The 16,455-nt window shown below is 48.0% G+C and overlaps 1 protein-coding gene across 1 annotated transcript in view; it reads left to right on the forward strand.

Moving 5' to 3' along the window:
- Positions 1-16,455, forward strand: part of mrvi1 (murine retrovirus integration site 1 homolog) — a 191,478-nt gene that overhangs the window by 154,616 nt on the left and 20,407 nt on the right. The window contains exons 19-20 of the mRNA XM_067993604.1: positions 12,600-12,649; positions 16,320-16,421. Coding sequence (XP_067849705.1) covers positions 12,600-12,649; positions 16,320-16,421 — 152 coding nt within the window. The remainder of the gene's footprint in view (positions 1-12,599; positions 12,650-16,319; positions 16,422-16,455) is intronic.

Below are 16,455 nucleotides of genomic sequence, written 5' to 3' on the forward strand. Positions count from 1 at the left end.
ACTCCATATACCTGCCTTTGGCCCATATCCCTTAATACCTTTGGTTGCCAAAAAGCTATCTATCTCAGATTTAAATTTAGCAATTGAGCTAGTATCAATTGCCGTTTGCGGAAGAGAGTTCCAAACTTCTACCACCCTTTGTGTGTAGAAATGTTTTCTAATCTCGCTCCTGAAAGGTCTGGCTCTAATTTTTAGACTGTGCCCCCTACTCCTAGAATCCCCAACCAGCGGAAATAGTTTCTCTCTATCCACCCTATCCGTTCCCCTTAATATCTTATAAACTTCGATCAGATCACCTCTTAACCTTCGAAACTCTAGAGAATACAACCCCAATTTGTGTAATCTCTCCTCGTAACTTAACCCTTGAAGTCCGGGTATCATTCTAGTAAACCTACGCTGCACTCCCTCCAAGGCCAATATGTCCTTCCGAAGGTGCGGTGCCCAGAACTGCTCACAGTACTCCAGGTGCGGTCTAACCAGGGTTTTGTATAGCTGCAGCATAACTTCTGCCCCCTTGTACTCCAGTCCTCTAGATATAAAGGCCAGCATTCCATTTGCCTTCTTGATTATTTTCTGCACCTGTATTGATTAAAGTTACAGTTTGATACAGAAACTGGCCGCAATGCTTTAAAAGCCTTGTTGTGGAATAAAATAATTCCCTTTCATTAGTTTGTCAGTTCATGGTTGGAGCACTTCTCATTTTTAGTTTGTTTGAAAACTTTAATGGCCTCGAATTTGCTGTAGCCGGTTAACGAACATGCCTGCCATTAGTTAGATTTGTTCTTGCACGTTTTAATCTTCGTGATATCTCGAGCTGGAAGTTACTGGAAGTGCGAGCTGATAACGGGTCAGCGAGGGAAAACAGGGCGTCTGGGACCTGTGTGAACAGGGCGAGTAACTGGGTATCTCCTTAATCAATCAGATTGAAGGATTGTTAATAACAGCACAGAGTCTGAGAGGAAGTGCAGGTTGGAATAGTGAATACAATGTCAAATCAGGTACAGAGAGCGAAATAAAGAGAGGGAGAGAAAGATCGGATTGAGAGAGAGAGAAAAAAAAGAGACAGAAAGAAAAAGTTTTTGAAAAAATTAAATGTTTTTTTAAAAAAATCTCCAACACCAATTAAAAGCTGAAAAAATGAGACTCCACAATTGTAAAAGTTAATTTTCAGTGCCAGAGAGGTTATTTGGCAGTAATTAAGACTTATCGTGCCGTTAAAAGGGGGACTGAGGCTGAAAAGGACGAGCCCATACTTTCTGTGGGCCAGTTTAGTTTCTATCTACCGCACAAATACAGGAACGACTTGCTGTTCAATGGTTGTGAACAGTGAGTCAGACAGCGGAGCAGTGCATCATAAGAACATAAGAACATAAGAAATTGGAGCAGGAGTAGGCCAATCGGCCCCTCGAGCCTGCTCCGCCATTCAATAAGATCATGGCTGATCTGATCCCAACCACAAATCTAAAGAACACAAGAAGTCGGAGCAGGACCCGGCCACATAGCCCCTGGGCCCTCTCCGCCACCCACAGGGCATTGACCGATCCGAACTCAGCTTCATGTCCAATTTCCTGCCCGCTCCCCGTAACCCCTAATTCCCTTTACTTCTAGGAAACTGTCTATTTCTGTTTTAAATTTATCTAATGATGTAGCTTCCACAGCTTGCTGGGGCAGCAAATTCCACAGACCTACCACCCTCTGAGTGAAGAAGTTTCTCCTCATCTCAGTTTTGAAAGAGCAGCCCCTTATTCTAAGATTATGCCCCCTAGTTCTAGTTTCACCCATCTTTGGGAACATCCTTACTGCATCCACCCGATCAAGACCCTTCACAATCTTATATGTTTCAATAAGATCGCCTCTCATTCTTCTGAACTCCAATGAGTAGAGTCCCAATCTACTCAACCTCTCCTCATATGTCCGCCCCCTCATCCCCGGGATTAACCGAGTGAACCTTCTTTGTACTGCCTCGAGAGCAAGTATGTCTTTTCTTAAGTATGGAGACCAAAACTGTATGCAGTATTCCAGGTGCGGTCTCACCAATACCTTATATAACTGCAGCAATACCTCCCTGTTTTTATATTCTATCCCCCTAGCAATAAAAGCCAACATTCCGTTGGCTTTCTTGATCACCTGCTGCACCTGCATACCAACTTTTTGATTTTCTTGCACTAGGACCCCCAGATCCCTTTGTACTGCAGTACTTTCCAGTCTCTCGCCATTAAAAAAATAACTTGCTCTCTGATTTTTCCTGCCAAAGTGCATAACCTCACATTTTCCAATATTATATTGCATCTGCCAAATCTCCGCCCACTCACCCAGCCTGTCTATATCCCCTTGCAGGTTTTTTATGTCCTCCTCACTCTCTACTTTCCCTCCCATCTTTGTATCATCTGCAAATTTTGATATGTTGCACTCGGTCCCCTCCTCCAAATCGTTAATATAGATTGTAAAGAGTTGGGGACCCAGCACCGACCCCTGTGGAACACCACTGGTTACTGGTTGCCAGTCCGAAAATGAACCATTTATCCCAACTCTCTGCTTCCTGTTTGATAACCAATCCTCCACCCATGCCAGAATATTACCCCCAATCCCGTGATTTTTTATCTTAAGTAATAATCTTTTATGTGGCACCTTGTCGAATGCCTTCTGGAAGTCTAAATACACTACGTCCACTGGTTCCCCTTTATCCACCCTATACGTTATATCCTCGAAGAACTCAAGCAAATTTGTCAGACATGACTTCCCCTTCATAAAGCCATGCTGACTTTGTCCTATTAAATTATGCTTATCTAAATGTTCCGTTACTGTCTCCTTAATAATAGACTCCAAAATTTTACCCACCACAGATGTTAAGCTAACTGGCCTATAATTTCCAGCCTTCTGCCTACTACCCTTTTTAAATAACGGTGTTACATTAGCAGTTTTCCAATCTGCCGGGACCTCTCCTGAGTCCAGGGAATTTTGGAAAACTATCACCAAAGCATCCACAATCCCTACTGCCACTTCCCTCAAGACCCTAGGATGGAAGCCATCAGGTCCAGGGGATTTATCCGCCTTGAGTCCCATTATTTTACTGAGTACCATCTCTTGAGTGATTTTAATCGTATTTAGCTCCTCCCCCCCGAGAGTCCCCTGTTTGTCCAGTGTTGGGATATTCTTAGTGTCCTCTACTGTAAAGACTGAAACAAAATATTTGTTCAGCATTTTTGCCATCTCCATGTTTCCCACCATTAATTTCCCGGTCTCATCCTCTAAGGGACCTATGTTTGCCTTAGCCACCCTTTTTCTTTTTATATAACTATAGAAACTCTTGCTATCTGTTTTTATATTTTTTGCTAATTTCTTTTCATAATCTAACTTCCCTTTCTTAATCAATCCTTTAGTTACTTTTTGCTGTCTTTTGAAGAATTCCCAATCTTCTATCTTCCCACTAAGTTTGGCTACCTTATATGTCCTTGTTTTTAGTCGGATACTATCCTTGATTTCTTTACTTAGCCACGGGTGGCTGTCATTTCTTTTACACCCTTTTTTCCTCAGTGGAATATATTTATTTTGAAAGTTGTAAAATAACTCCCTAAATGAACACCACTGCTCATGTACCGTCTTACCCTTTAATCTATTTTCCCAGTCCACTTTAATCAATTCCGCTCTCATACCATCATAGTCTCCTTTATTCAAGCTCAGTACGCTTGTTTGAGAATCAACCTTCTCACCCTCTAATTGGATATGGAATTCAACCATGTTGTGGTCGCTCGTTCCAAGGGGATCCTTAACTAGGACATTATTAATTAATCCTGACTCATTACACAGGACCAGGTCCAAGGTTGCCTGCCCCCTTGTAGGATCAGTTACATACTGCTCAAGAAATCCATCCCTGATGCACTCAATGAACTCGTCCTCAAGGCTGCTCTGCCCAATTTGATTTGTCCAGTTAATATGATAATTAAAATCCCCCATAATTATGGCTGTTCCCTTATTACATGCCCCGACTATCTCCTGATTAATACTTCTTCCAGCAGAGTTGCAACTATTAGGAGGCCTATATACTACGCCCACTAATGTTTTTTTTCCCTTATTATTCCTTATCTCCACCCAAACTGTTTCATTATCTTGATGCTTTGTCCCAATATCATTTCTCTGTATTACAGTGATTCCTTCCTTTATTAACATAGCCACCCCACCTCCCCTTCCTTCCTGCCTGTCCTTCCTGATTGTTAAATACCCTGGCATATTTAATTCCCAGTCGTTGTCACCCTGCAGCCATGTTTCTGTAATGGCCACAAGATCATACCCATACGTAGTTATTTGTGCCGTTAACTCGTCCATTTTATTACGAATGCTACGTGCATTCAGATAAAGAACTTTCAAATCTGTTTTGTGACGCTTAGTTCCTGCTTTTTCCTTTTTTAACACTTTACCTATTACTCCATACCTTCTGTCCCTTCCTGTTACGCTTTCCTCTCTCTCCCTGCTCAGGTTCCCAACCCCCTGCCACTTTAGTTTAAACCCTCCCCAACAGCACTAGCAAACACTCCTCCTAGGACAGCGGTCCCGGCCCTGCCCAGGTGCAGACCGTCCGGTTTGTACTGGTCCCACCTCCCCCAGAACCGTTTCCAGTGTCCCAGGAATTTGAATCCCTCCCCCTTGCACCATTCCTCTAGCCACGTATTCATTTGAAATATCCTCCTATTTCTACTCTGACTAGCACGTGGCACTGGCAGCAATCCTGAGATTACTACCTTTGAGGTCCTATTTTTTAATTTACCTCCTAACTCCCTATATTCTGCTTTTAGGACCTCATCCCCTTTTTTACCTATATCGTTGGTGCCTATGTGCACCACGACAGCTGGCTGTTCGCCCTCCCCCTCCAAAATGTTCTGTAGCCGCTCCGAGACATCCTTGATCCTTGCACCAGGGAGGCAACACACCATCCTGGAGTCTCGGTTGCGGCCGCAGAAACGCCTGTCTATTCCCCTTACAATTGAGTCCCCTATCACTATAGCTCTGCCACTCTTTTTCCTCCCAGCCTGTGCAGCAGAGCTACCCGTGGTGCCAGGAAGTTGGCTGCTGCTGCCTTCCCCTGATAAGTCATCCCCCGCAACAGCATCCAAAGTGGCATATCTGGACAGCAACTTCCCGATTTTCGAGTGTGACCTCACATTTGCCCTCGCCTGAAGTTGACGTGTGTCATTAGCCTGACCGTTATTTTGGCTGCAAATTCTGGCCCGTTGATTTTTTAAAAAATCTGCATTAAATGTTGCCTGTTTGTGTCTATAATGTGCTGGGTCTCTGTATCTGACTGCAATAATCTCTCCACCCAAACAGAATCTCTTCCCTTCATCATTTTATAAACCTCAATCATAGTCCATCCTTCTCCAGTTCCTGGAGCCGAACTAAAAGACCCCAAGGTCAGGTAACTATCTCCCAGGTGTGGCCTGGGACGGCCAGATCCCTCTCCTGATCGGTCCTAGTCAGTGTTAGAACAAGAGGGATACCATCACAAGAAGAAAAAGATAATCTCCCTGCAGCAACTAACTAACTGCAGCAACTCGCCAAGGCTTCTTCGACAGCACCTCCCAAACCCGCGACCTCTACCACCTAGAAGGACAAGAGCAGCAGGCACATGGGAACAACACCACCTGCACGTTCCCCTCCGAGTCACACACCATCCCGACTTGGAAATATATCGGCCGTTCCTTCATCGTCGCTGGGTCAAAATCCTGGAACTCCCTTCCAAACAGCACTGTGGGAGAACCTTCACCACACGGACTGCAGCGTTTGTGCTTGGTATGACTCCAGCCACTGGAGAGTTTTCCCCCTGATTCCCATTGACTTCAATTTTACTAGGGCTCCTTGGTGCCACACTCGGTCAAATGCTGCTTTGATGTCAAGGGCAGTCACTCTCACCTCACCTCTGGAATTCAGCTCTTTTGTCCATTTTTGGACCAAGGCTGTAATGAGGTCTGGTGACTGTTAATTCTGTCCCGGATTATCGTTTCTAAAAGTTTCCCCACCACTGAGGTTAAACTGACTGGCCTGACTGACCTGGTGTTATCCTGGTGTGTGAGGGGGAGAGTGGGATTAGACTGGGTGGGATATTAACGGGTATGGGGAGTGAGCAGGAGAGTGGGATTAGACTGGGAGGGATATTAAAGGGTACGGGGAGTGAGGGGAGAGTGGGATTAGACTGGGTGGGATATTAAAGGGTACGGGGAGTGAGGGGAGAGTGGGATTAGACTGGGTGGGATATTAACGGGTATGGGGAGTGAGCAGGAGAGTGGGATTAGACTGGGAGGGATATTAAAGGGTACGGGGAGCGAGGGGGAGAGTGGGATTAGACTGGGTGGGATATTAAAGGGTACGGGGAGCGAGGGGGAGAGTGGGATTAGACTGGGTGGGATATTAAAGGGTACGGGGAGTGAGGGGAGAGTGGGATTAGACTGGGTGGGATATTAACGGGTATGGGGAGTGAGCAGGAGAGTGGGATTAGACTGGGAGGGATATTAAAGGGTACGGGGAGCGAGGGGGAGAGTGGGATTAGACTGGGTGGGATATTAAAGGGTACGGGGAGTGAGGGGGAGAGTGGGATTAGACTGGGTGGGATATTAAAGGGTATGGGGAGTGAGGGGGAGAGTGGGATTAGACTGGGTGGGATATTAAAGGGTACGGGGAGTGAGGGGAGAGTGGGATTAGACTGGGTGGGATATTAAAGGGTACGGGGAGTGAGGGGGAGAGTGGGATTGGACTGGGTGGGATATTAAAGGGTACGGGGAGTGAGGGGAGAGTGGGATTAGACTGGGTGGGATATTAAAGGGTACGGGGAGTGAGGGAGAGAGTGGGATTAGACTGGGTGGGATATTAAAGGGTACGGGGAGTGAGGGGAGAGTGGGATTAGACTGGGTGGGATATTAAAGGGTACGGGGAGTGAGGGAGAGAGTGGGATTAGACTGGGTGGGATATTAAAGGGTACGGGGAGTGGGGGAGAGTGGGATTAGACTGGGTGGGATATTAAAGGGTACGGGGAGTGAGGGAGAGAGTGGGATTAGACTGGGTGGGATATTAAAGGGTACGGGGAGTGAGGGGGAGAGTGGGATTAGACTGGGAGGGATATTAAAGGGTACGGGGAGTGAGGGGGAGAGTGGGATTAGACTGGGTGGGATATTAAAGGGTACGGGGAGTGATGAGGAGAGTGGGATTAGACTGGGTGGGATATTAAAGGGTATGGGGAGTGAGGGGGAGAGTGGGATTAGACTGGGTGGGATATTAAAGGGTACGGGGAGTGAGGGGAGAGTGGGATTAGACTGGGTGGAATATTAAAGGGTACGGGGAGCGAGGGGGAGAGTGGGATTAGACTGGGTGGGATATTGAAGGGTACGGGGAGTGAGGGGGAGAGTGGGATTAGACTGGGTGGGATATTAAAGGGTACGGGGAGTGAGGGGAGAGTGGGATTAGACTGGGTGGGATATTAAAGGGTACGGGGAGTGAGGGGGAGAGTGGGATTAGACTGGGTGGGATATTAAAGGGTACGGGGAGTGAGGGGAGAGTGGGATTAGACTGGGTGGGATATTAAAGGGTACAGGGAGTGAGGGGGAGAGTGGGATTAGACTGGGTGGGATATTAAAGGGTACGGGGAGTGAGGGGAGAGTGGGATTAGACTGGGTGGAATATTAAAGGGTACGGGGAGCGAGGGGGAGAGTGGGATTAGACTGGGTGGGATATTAAAGGGTACGGGGAGTGAGGGGGAGAGTGGGATTAGACTGGGTGGGATATTAAAGGGTACGGGGAGTGAGGGGGAGAGTGGGATTAGACTGGGTGGGATATTAAAGGGGACGGGGAGTGAGGGGGAGAGTGGGATTAGACTGGGTGGGATATTAAAGGGTACAGGGAGTGAGGGGGAGAGTGGGATTAGACTGGGTGGGATATTAAAGGGTACGGGGAGTGAGGGGAGAGTGGGATTAGACTGGATGGGATATTAAAGGGTACGGGGAGTGAGGGGGAGAGTGGGATTAGACTGGGTGGGATATTAAAGGGTACGGGGAGCGAGGGGGAGAGTGGGATTAGACTGGGTGGGATATTAAAGGGTACGGGGAGTGAGGGGGAGAGTGGGATTAGACTGGGTGGGATATTAAAGGGTACGGGGAGTGAGGGAGAGAGTGGGATTAGACTGGGTGGGATATTAAAGGGTACGGGGAGTGAGGGGGGGAGTGGGATTAGACTGGGTGGGATATTAAAGGGTACGGGGAGTGAGGGGGAGAGTGGGATTAGACTGGGTGGGATATTAAAGGGTACGGGGAGTGAGGGGGAGAGTGGGATTAGACTGGGTGGGATATTAAAGGGTACGGGGAGTGAGCAGGAGAGTGGGATTAGACTGGGAGGGATATTAAAGGGTACGGGGAGTGAGGGGGAGAGTGGGATTAGACTGGGTGGGATATTAAAGGGTACGGGGAGTGAGGGGAGAGTGGAATTAGACTGGGTGGGATATTAAAGGGTACGGGGAGTGAGGGGGAGAGTGGGATTAGACTGGGTGGGATATTAAAGGGTATGGGGAGTGAGGGGGAGAGTGGGATTAGACTGGGTGGGATATTAAAGGGTACGGGGAGTGAGGGAGAGAGTGGGATTAGACTGGGTGGGATATTAAAGGGTACAGGGAGTGAGGGGGAGAGTGGGATTAGACTGGGTGGGATATTAAAGGGTACGGGGAGTGAGGGGGAGAGTGGGATTAGACTGGGTGGGATATTAAAGGGGACGGGGAGTGAGGGGGAGAGTGGGATTAGACTGGGTGGGATATTAAAGGGTACGGGGAGTGAGGGGAGAGTGGGATTAGACTGGGTGGGATATTAAAGGGTCTGGGGAGTGAGGGGGAGAGTGGGATTAGACTGGGTGGGATATTAAAGGGTACGGGGAGTGAGGGGAGAGTGGGATTAGACTGGGTGGGATATTAAAGGGTATGGGGAGTGAGGGGGAGAGTGGGATTAGACTGGGTGGGATATTAAAGGGTACGGGGAGTGAGGGGAGAGTGGGATTAGACTGGGTGGGATATTAAAGGGTACGGGGAGTGAGGGGGAGAGTGGGATTAGACTGGGTGGGATATTAAAGGGTACGGGGAGTGAGGGGGAGAGTGGGATTTGACTGGGTGGGATATTAAAGGGTACGGGGAGTGAGGGGGAGAGTGGGATTAGACTGGGTGGGATATTAAAGGGTACGGGGAGTGAGGGGGAGAGTGGGATTAGACTGGGTGGGATATTAAAGGGTACGGGGAGTGAGGGGGAGAGTGGGATTAGACTGGGTGGGATATTAAAGGGTACGGGGAGTGAGGGGAGAGTGGGATTAGACTGGGTGGGATATTAAAGGGTACGGGGAGTGAGGGGGAGAGTGGGATTAGACTGGGTGGGATATTTAAGGGTACGGGGAGTGAGGGGAGAGTGGGATTAGACTGGGTGGGATATTAAAGGGTGAGGGGGAGAGTGGGATTAGACTGGGTGGGATATTAAAGGGTGAGGGGGAGAGTGGGATTAGACTGGGTGGGATATTAAAGGGTACGGGGAGTGAGGGGGAGAGTGGGATTAGACTGGGTGGGATATTAAAGGGTGAGGGGGAGAGTGGGATTAGACTGGGTGGGATATTAAAGGGTGAGGGGGAGAGTGGGATTAGACTGGGTGGGATATTAAAGGGTGAGGGGGAGAGTGGGATTAGACTGGGTGGGATATTAAAGGGTGAGGGGGAGAGTGGGATTAGACTGGGTGTGACAAAACACTCGGTGTGGACTCAATGGTCCGTGTCGGAGCTGGACATTCTGTGATTGAATGGATTGGAACGGGGACTTTGTGATTTCCTCCTTCAAATTGGCGTTCGACACTCATTCACCGAAACGCTTGAATTAATTTTGAGTGGAGCAGTGAGCAGTCGGTGAACAGTCTCATGTCCCAGAATGGGGGCTGTTCAGTTAATCAGTTCTCAGACTTGGGGAGCGGGAGCTGTTGCTTTGGGACATGTGTTTCTTTTTTTTTTCCTCAGACATGGGATTAAAACTGGGCGACTCCAGGGAGTTCCATGAGAAACAAAACAACTGTCAGGCACTCACCGAGTTATTAAATTCTTCAAACTCCCAAAGGGACGAAGCCAAAAAAAAAAACAAAGCAGACGAGGGGAAGGTTGTAGCATCGGTTCACCAACAGTCGGTGGCAGATCTGAACCGTGCCGAAAGGACGAGGGGTCCCCCCGTCGTTTCCCGTGACAACTCCGGGCCCAGGGATTTCCCCCTCCCCTGGCCTGCCGTCTCGCCACCGTTTATTTTAACGGCGGGGAATCTCGGAGAGCAGAAGCGGGAACCCCTGCCTCTGACCATTTGCAAGAGAATTAATCCGAGAGATTTATCTGGGCTTTTTAACCGTATCGCTGGTGGGATTGCGGAACGGGAATGGTTTTAACCGAAACCCTTCCCGCGTCGAGTCCCTGCAGGCCGGGGCCCAAATTTGGGCCTTTCCCTCAAATCTTCAGCGCGGTGACGACAAAATACTGCCTTTTCCAGGCCGATCACAAACGCTCCTTTGACTGGCGCACTTTTTCATGGAATCTTACGGCACAGAAGGAGGCCGTTCGGCCCATTGCAAGCCTGTGCCGGCTCTTTTTTAAAAATTCGTTCCTGGGCGTCGTTGGCGAGGCCGGCATTTATTGCCCATCCCTAATTGCCCCCTTGAGAAGGTGGTGGTGAGCCGCCTTCTTGAACCGCTGCAGTCCGTGTGGTGAAGGTTCTCCCACAGTGCTGTTAGGAAGGGAGTTCCAGGATTTTGACCCAGCGACGATGAAGGAACGGCCGATATATTTCCAAGTCGGGATGGTGTGTGACTTGGAGGGGAACGTGCAGGTGGTGTTGTTCCCATGTGCCTGCTGCTCTTGTCCTTCTAGGTGGTAGAGGTCGCGGGTTTGGGAGGTGCTGTCGAAGAAGCCTTGGCGAGTTGCTGCAGTGCATCCTGTGGATGGTACACACTGCAGCCACAGTGCGCCGGTGGTGAAGGGAGTGAATGTTTAGGGTGGTGGATGGGGTGCCAATCAAGCGGGCTGCTTTGTCCTGGATGGTGTTGAGCTTCTTGAGTGTTGTTGGAGCTGCACTCATCCAGGCAAGTGGAGAGTATTCCATCACACTCCTGACTTGTGCCTTGTAGATGGTGGAAAGGCTTTGGGGAGTCAGGAGGTGAGTCACTCGCCACAGAATACCCAGCCTCTGACCTGCTCTCGTAGCCACAGTATTTATATGGCTGGTCCAGTTAAGTTTCTGGTCAATGGTGACCCCCAGGATGTTGATGGTGGGGGATTCGGCGATGGTAATGCCGTTGAATGACAAGGGAAGGTGGTTTGAAAGATCTATCCAATTCGTCCCACTCCCACTGCTCTTTCCCCATAGCCCTGAAAATTTCTCCTTTTCAAGTATTCATCCAATTCCCTTTTGAAAGTTATTATTGAATCTGCTTCCACCGCCCTTTCAGGCAGCGCGTTCCAGATCAGAACAACTCGTTGCGTAAAAAAATGTCTCCTCATCTCCCACTCTGGTTCTTTTGCCAATTATCTTAAATCTGCGTCCTCTGGTTACCAACCCTCCTGCCACTGGAAACAGTTTCTCCTTATTTACTCTTCAAACCCTTCATGATTTTGAACACCTCGATTAAATCTCCCCTTAACCTTCTCTGCTCTGAGGAGAACAATCCCAGCTTCTCCAGTCTCTCCACATTTTGTTTCATTCTTTACTGGATTGCAAGTACCAAGAAACAGCCAGGCCTTCGAGCTTTAAAATGTATTTTCATTGCCGATTCAGCAATGTCCGCGCGGGCTGAGGACTCTGTGCGAGTCAGACGGTCTCTGCTGTAGTGTCTGCCGAGGTCCAAAGTTGGGGAGTCCAAACGATGGGTGGCTGGATGGCCGTCTGCGGCCCCTGAGAGCGGGGGATCCAGCCCTCGAAGCTCAGGCCGTTCAGCCCTATTTGTGCTACTATCTCCCACTCGCTGGTTTGTCTTGTTTCGGATTACGGGTACGGTCGCATAGTGGTTATGTTATTGGACTAATAATCCAGAGTCATGAGTTCAAATCCTGCCATGTGCAGCTGGGGAATTTAAATTCAATTAATTAAATTAAATCTGGAATTAAAATACTAGTATCAGTAATGGTGGCCATGAAACTACCGGATTGTCGTAAAAACCCATCTGGTTCACTAATGTCCTTTAGGGAAGGAAACCTGCCGTCCTTACCCGGTCTGGCCTATATGTGACTCCGGACCCACAGCAATATGGTTGATTCTTAATTGCCCTCTGAAATGGCCAAGCGAGCCACTCAATTCACCACACGGACTGCAGCGGTTCAAGAAGGCGGCTCACCACCACCTTCTCAAGGACAATTAGGGATGGGCAATAAATGCCGGCCTCGCCAGCGACACCCATGAACAAATAAAAGATTTTGTGGGCTCTGGAGGTTTGGGACATGGGGCGTTCTGATCGCAGTTGCCTCATTGGTGAATAAATCAGAACATTTATAGATATATGCGAATTAACGGGGTTTAAACTTGGATCAATATCTCAAAGAATTACGGTTAGATCTTTGTGCTTTTTTCTCAGATGACGGAATCCCAAGAACAGCCAGGTCCATGTCGCTCACCCTGGGAAAGGTAGGAAGGCAAAACGAGGAAACCAGTCTATTTGCAAGTTCGAAGGTGGTTGCTTTGTAAACTGTTAGAGAGCGCAAACCCGACCTTGTGCCTTTTGAAACCTTCTTAAGCCTCTCTGTGTCCCATTCTGCATCCTGTTAATTGTCGCCTGGAGATAATTGATTGGAAAGAAGAAGGAACTTGTATACATGCAGCGTCTTACCACATCTGCAGGAAGTCCCCAAGCTCTTCACAACCAGGGAAGTATTTTTTGAAGTGCGGTCGCCGTTGTAACGTGGGAAACTGAGGCGGCCAATTTGCGCACAGCAAGATCCCACAAACAGCAATGAGGTAGATGACCAGATCATCTGGGTTTTTTTTTTGGTGCTAGTTATTAACGGGTGCATATTGGCCAAGACACTGGAGAGAGGTCTTCTGCTCTTCTTCGAATAGCTCCATGGGATCTTTTATGTCCAGGTGAACAGGCAGAGACGCCTTGGTTTAGTGTCTCATCCGAAAGACGAGGGGATAGATTTCTGCCTTCCGTTGGGCATTAATCTGGCGGGGGCGGATTGCCCACCTGTTGTAAACAGCTCCCGATGCGAGTCTTTCAAGTTGAGGTCTTGATTGATGGAAAAGGGTGGCCTTTTAAAACCCATTTTTGGCAAATCAAACTCGCTCCCATTTTCCAAAATGGAGTGTCGGAGCCAGGAGAAATGGGGCAGAGGGAGAACGGGAAAGAGGGAAAAGTGGAGACAGAATCATCGAATGATTACAGCTTGGAATGAGGCCATTCGGCCCGTTGAGTCCGTGCCGGCTCTCTGCGAGAGCAATCCAGCCAGTCCCACTCCCCCGCCCTTTCTCCGTAGCCCTGCAGATTCTTTCCATTCAAGTACTTATCCAGTTCCCCTTTTGAAGGCCATAATTGAATCTGCCTCCACCACCCCCTCGGGCAGTGCATTCCAGATCCTGACCACTCGCTGTGTAAAAATGTTTTTCCTCATGTCGCCTTTGGTTCTTTTGCCAATCACCTTAAATCTATGTCCTCTGGTTCTTGACCCTTCCACCAATGGGAACAGTTTCTCTCTATCTATTCCCCTCATGATTTTGAACACCTCGATCAAATCTCCTCTCAACCGTCTCTGTTCCAAGGAGAACAACCCCAGCTTCTCCAGTCTATCCACGTAACTGAAGTCCCTCATCCCTGGAATCATTCTAGTAAATCTCTACTGCACCCTCTCTAAGGCCTTCACATCTTTCCTAAAGTGCGGTGCCCAGAACTGGACATAATATTCCAGTTGTGGCCGAACCAGTGTTTTATAAAGGTTCATCATGACTGCCTTGCTTTTGTACTCTGTGCCTCTATTTATAAAGCCCAGGATCCCATATGCTTTTTTAACCTCTTTCTCAACCTGCCCGGCCACCTGCAAAGATTTGTGCACATATACCCCCAGATCTCTCTGTTCCTGCATCCCCTTTTAGAATTGTACCCTTTAGTTTATATTGCCTCTCCTCATTCTTCCTACCAAAATGTATCACTTCACACTTCTCTGCGTTAAATTTCATCTGCCACGTGTCTGCCCATTCCACCAGCCTGTCTATATCCTCTTGAAGTCTATCACTATCCTCCTCACTGTTTACTACCCTTCCAAGTTTTGTGTCATCTGCAAATTTTGAAATTGTGCCCTGTACACCCAAGTCCAAGTCATTAATATATATCAAGAAAAGCAGTGGTCCCAGCACTGACCCCTGGGGAACACCAGTGTACACCTCCCTCCAGTCCGAAAAACAACCGTTCACCACTACTCTCTGTTTCCTGTCTTTTGAAAGGCCATATACGCCACATAAACCGCACTGCTCTCATCGACCCTCTCTGTTACCTCATCAAAAAACTCAATCAAGTTGGTTAAACACGATTTGTCTTTTAAAAATCCGTGCTGACTTTCCTTAATCAATCCACACTTGTCCAAATGACTGTTAATTCTGTCCTGGATTGTCGTTTCTAAAAGTTTCCCCACCACTGAGGTTAAACTGACTGGCCTGTCGTCAAGGGTGTAATATTTGCAATTCTCCAGTCCTCTGGCACCACCCCTGTATCTACGGATGTTTGGAAGATTATGGCCAGCACCTCCACAATTTCCACCCTTACTTCCCTCAGCAACCTAGGATGCATCCCATCCGGACCGGGTGATTTATCTACTTTAAGTACAGCCAGCCTTTCTAGTACCTCCTCTTTATCAATTTTTAGCCCATCCAGTTTCTCAACTATATCGTCCTTTACTGAGACTCTGGCAGCGTCTTCTTCCTTGGTAAAGACAGATGCAAAGTACTCATTTAGTACCTCGGCCATCCCCTCTGCCTCCATGAGTAGATCTCCTTTTTGGTCCCTAATCGGCCCCACCCCTCCTCTTACTACCCGTTTACTGTTTACATGCCTATAGAAGACTTTTGGATTCGCTTTTATGTTAGAGATGACAGGTGGATTAGAATTAAAATGCTTCATTTTTAGTTGAACTTGTTTTTTAAATGTATATTTTAATCCTACATCTAGTTAATATTAGAGTAATAAAGTCACCCCTTATATTTTAGCAGCATTATTACTGTATTATTAATAATCATTGGAGCCCCAGAGTGCATGAAAATAAAAATCAAACTGGTCATCCGAGAGAGGCAGGGATTTCACTGGATCTGTTTGCGGTAGAAGGGCTGAATGGTTCATTGACTTTCCATCATCTGCACTTTGTGTTTGCTTAATTTCAGCCACTGGGGGATATAAATATTGTTGACAAGATATCGTTGCGATTGGTGCGGTTTGTCCGAGGGATTGGCCGTTCCGTGTTTCTGGTTCTCGTTCCGAGGCACTTCCGTTTGGAGTTGACTGCTGTCAATATTAATGGGAGGACGCCCGACACATATCTCTGTTGAGATCCCTCTGTCTGCTATTTTAGGGGAAGCAAACAACCCGTTTAAATCGAAGGGGTCTTAACGACTCCGTTAAAATGGACAGGGGAGCTTTGCGCAAGTACACGAAACCGCTCTCTGCTGATGCCGCCAACAGCAATTATTACACCGCAGTTTCTCACCCTGACGGACTCCCTCCCGCCTCCCCGTAAAATCCATTCTCACAGCCACGGGCAGAGGTACATAGGAACAGGAGGAGGCCATTCAGCCCCTCGTGCCTGCTCCGCCATTTGAGAAGATCATGGCTGATCTGTGATCTAACCTGCCTTTGGCCCATATCCCTTAATACCTTTGGTTGCCAAAAAGCTATCGATCTCAGATTTAAATTTAGCAATTGAGCTAGTATCAATTGCCGTTTGCGGAAGAGAGTTCCAAACTTCTACCACCCTTTGTGTGTAGGAATGTTTTCTAATCTCGCTCCTGAAAGGTCTGGCTCTAATTTTTTAGACTGTGCCCCCTACTCCTAGAATCCCCAACCAGCGGAAATAGTTTCTCTCTATCCACCCTATCCGTTCCCCTTAATATGTTATGAGATTAATGTTGATAAAAACGGCGGGGATGAAATTTTTCTTGGGCGTCGGTGGATCGGCCGTTAGTTTCACATTCGGCTCCGTTTTCTTTTCAAACTTTGATCGCCTCCAGCCCAGGAGAGATTTCACCTCCAACGGCTCGATGCTCGCTGTTGTGGGTTTAAGCTTGTAAGCTCTGCGTTGTGTTTTATTCCCCACAGGCCATGCCTCGCAGGAGGGTCAGTGTGGCCGTAGTTCCAAAGTTCATCAACTTTCCCAGCCAGCCTGCGAGCAGTTCGACATTGCTGACCATCACGACCATGGTAGGTAAAGGACTTGTGTCTCTGAAAGATGCTA

This window comes from Heptranchias perlo, chromosome 12 (assembly GCF_035084215.1).
Source record: "Heptranchias perlo isolate sHepPer1 chromosome 12, sHepPer1.hap1, whole genome shotgun sequence".
NCBI classification, from domain to species: domain Eukaryota; kingdom Metazoa; phylum Chordata; class Chondrichthyes; order Hexanchiformes; family Hexanchidae; genus Heptranchias; species Heptranchias perlo.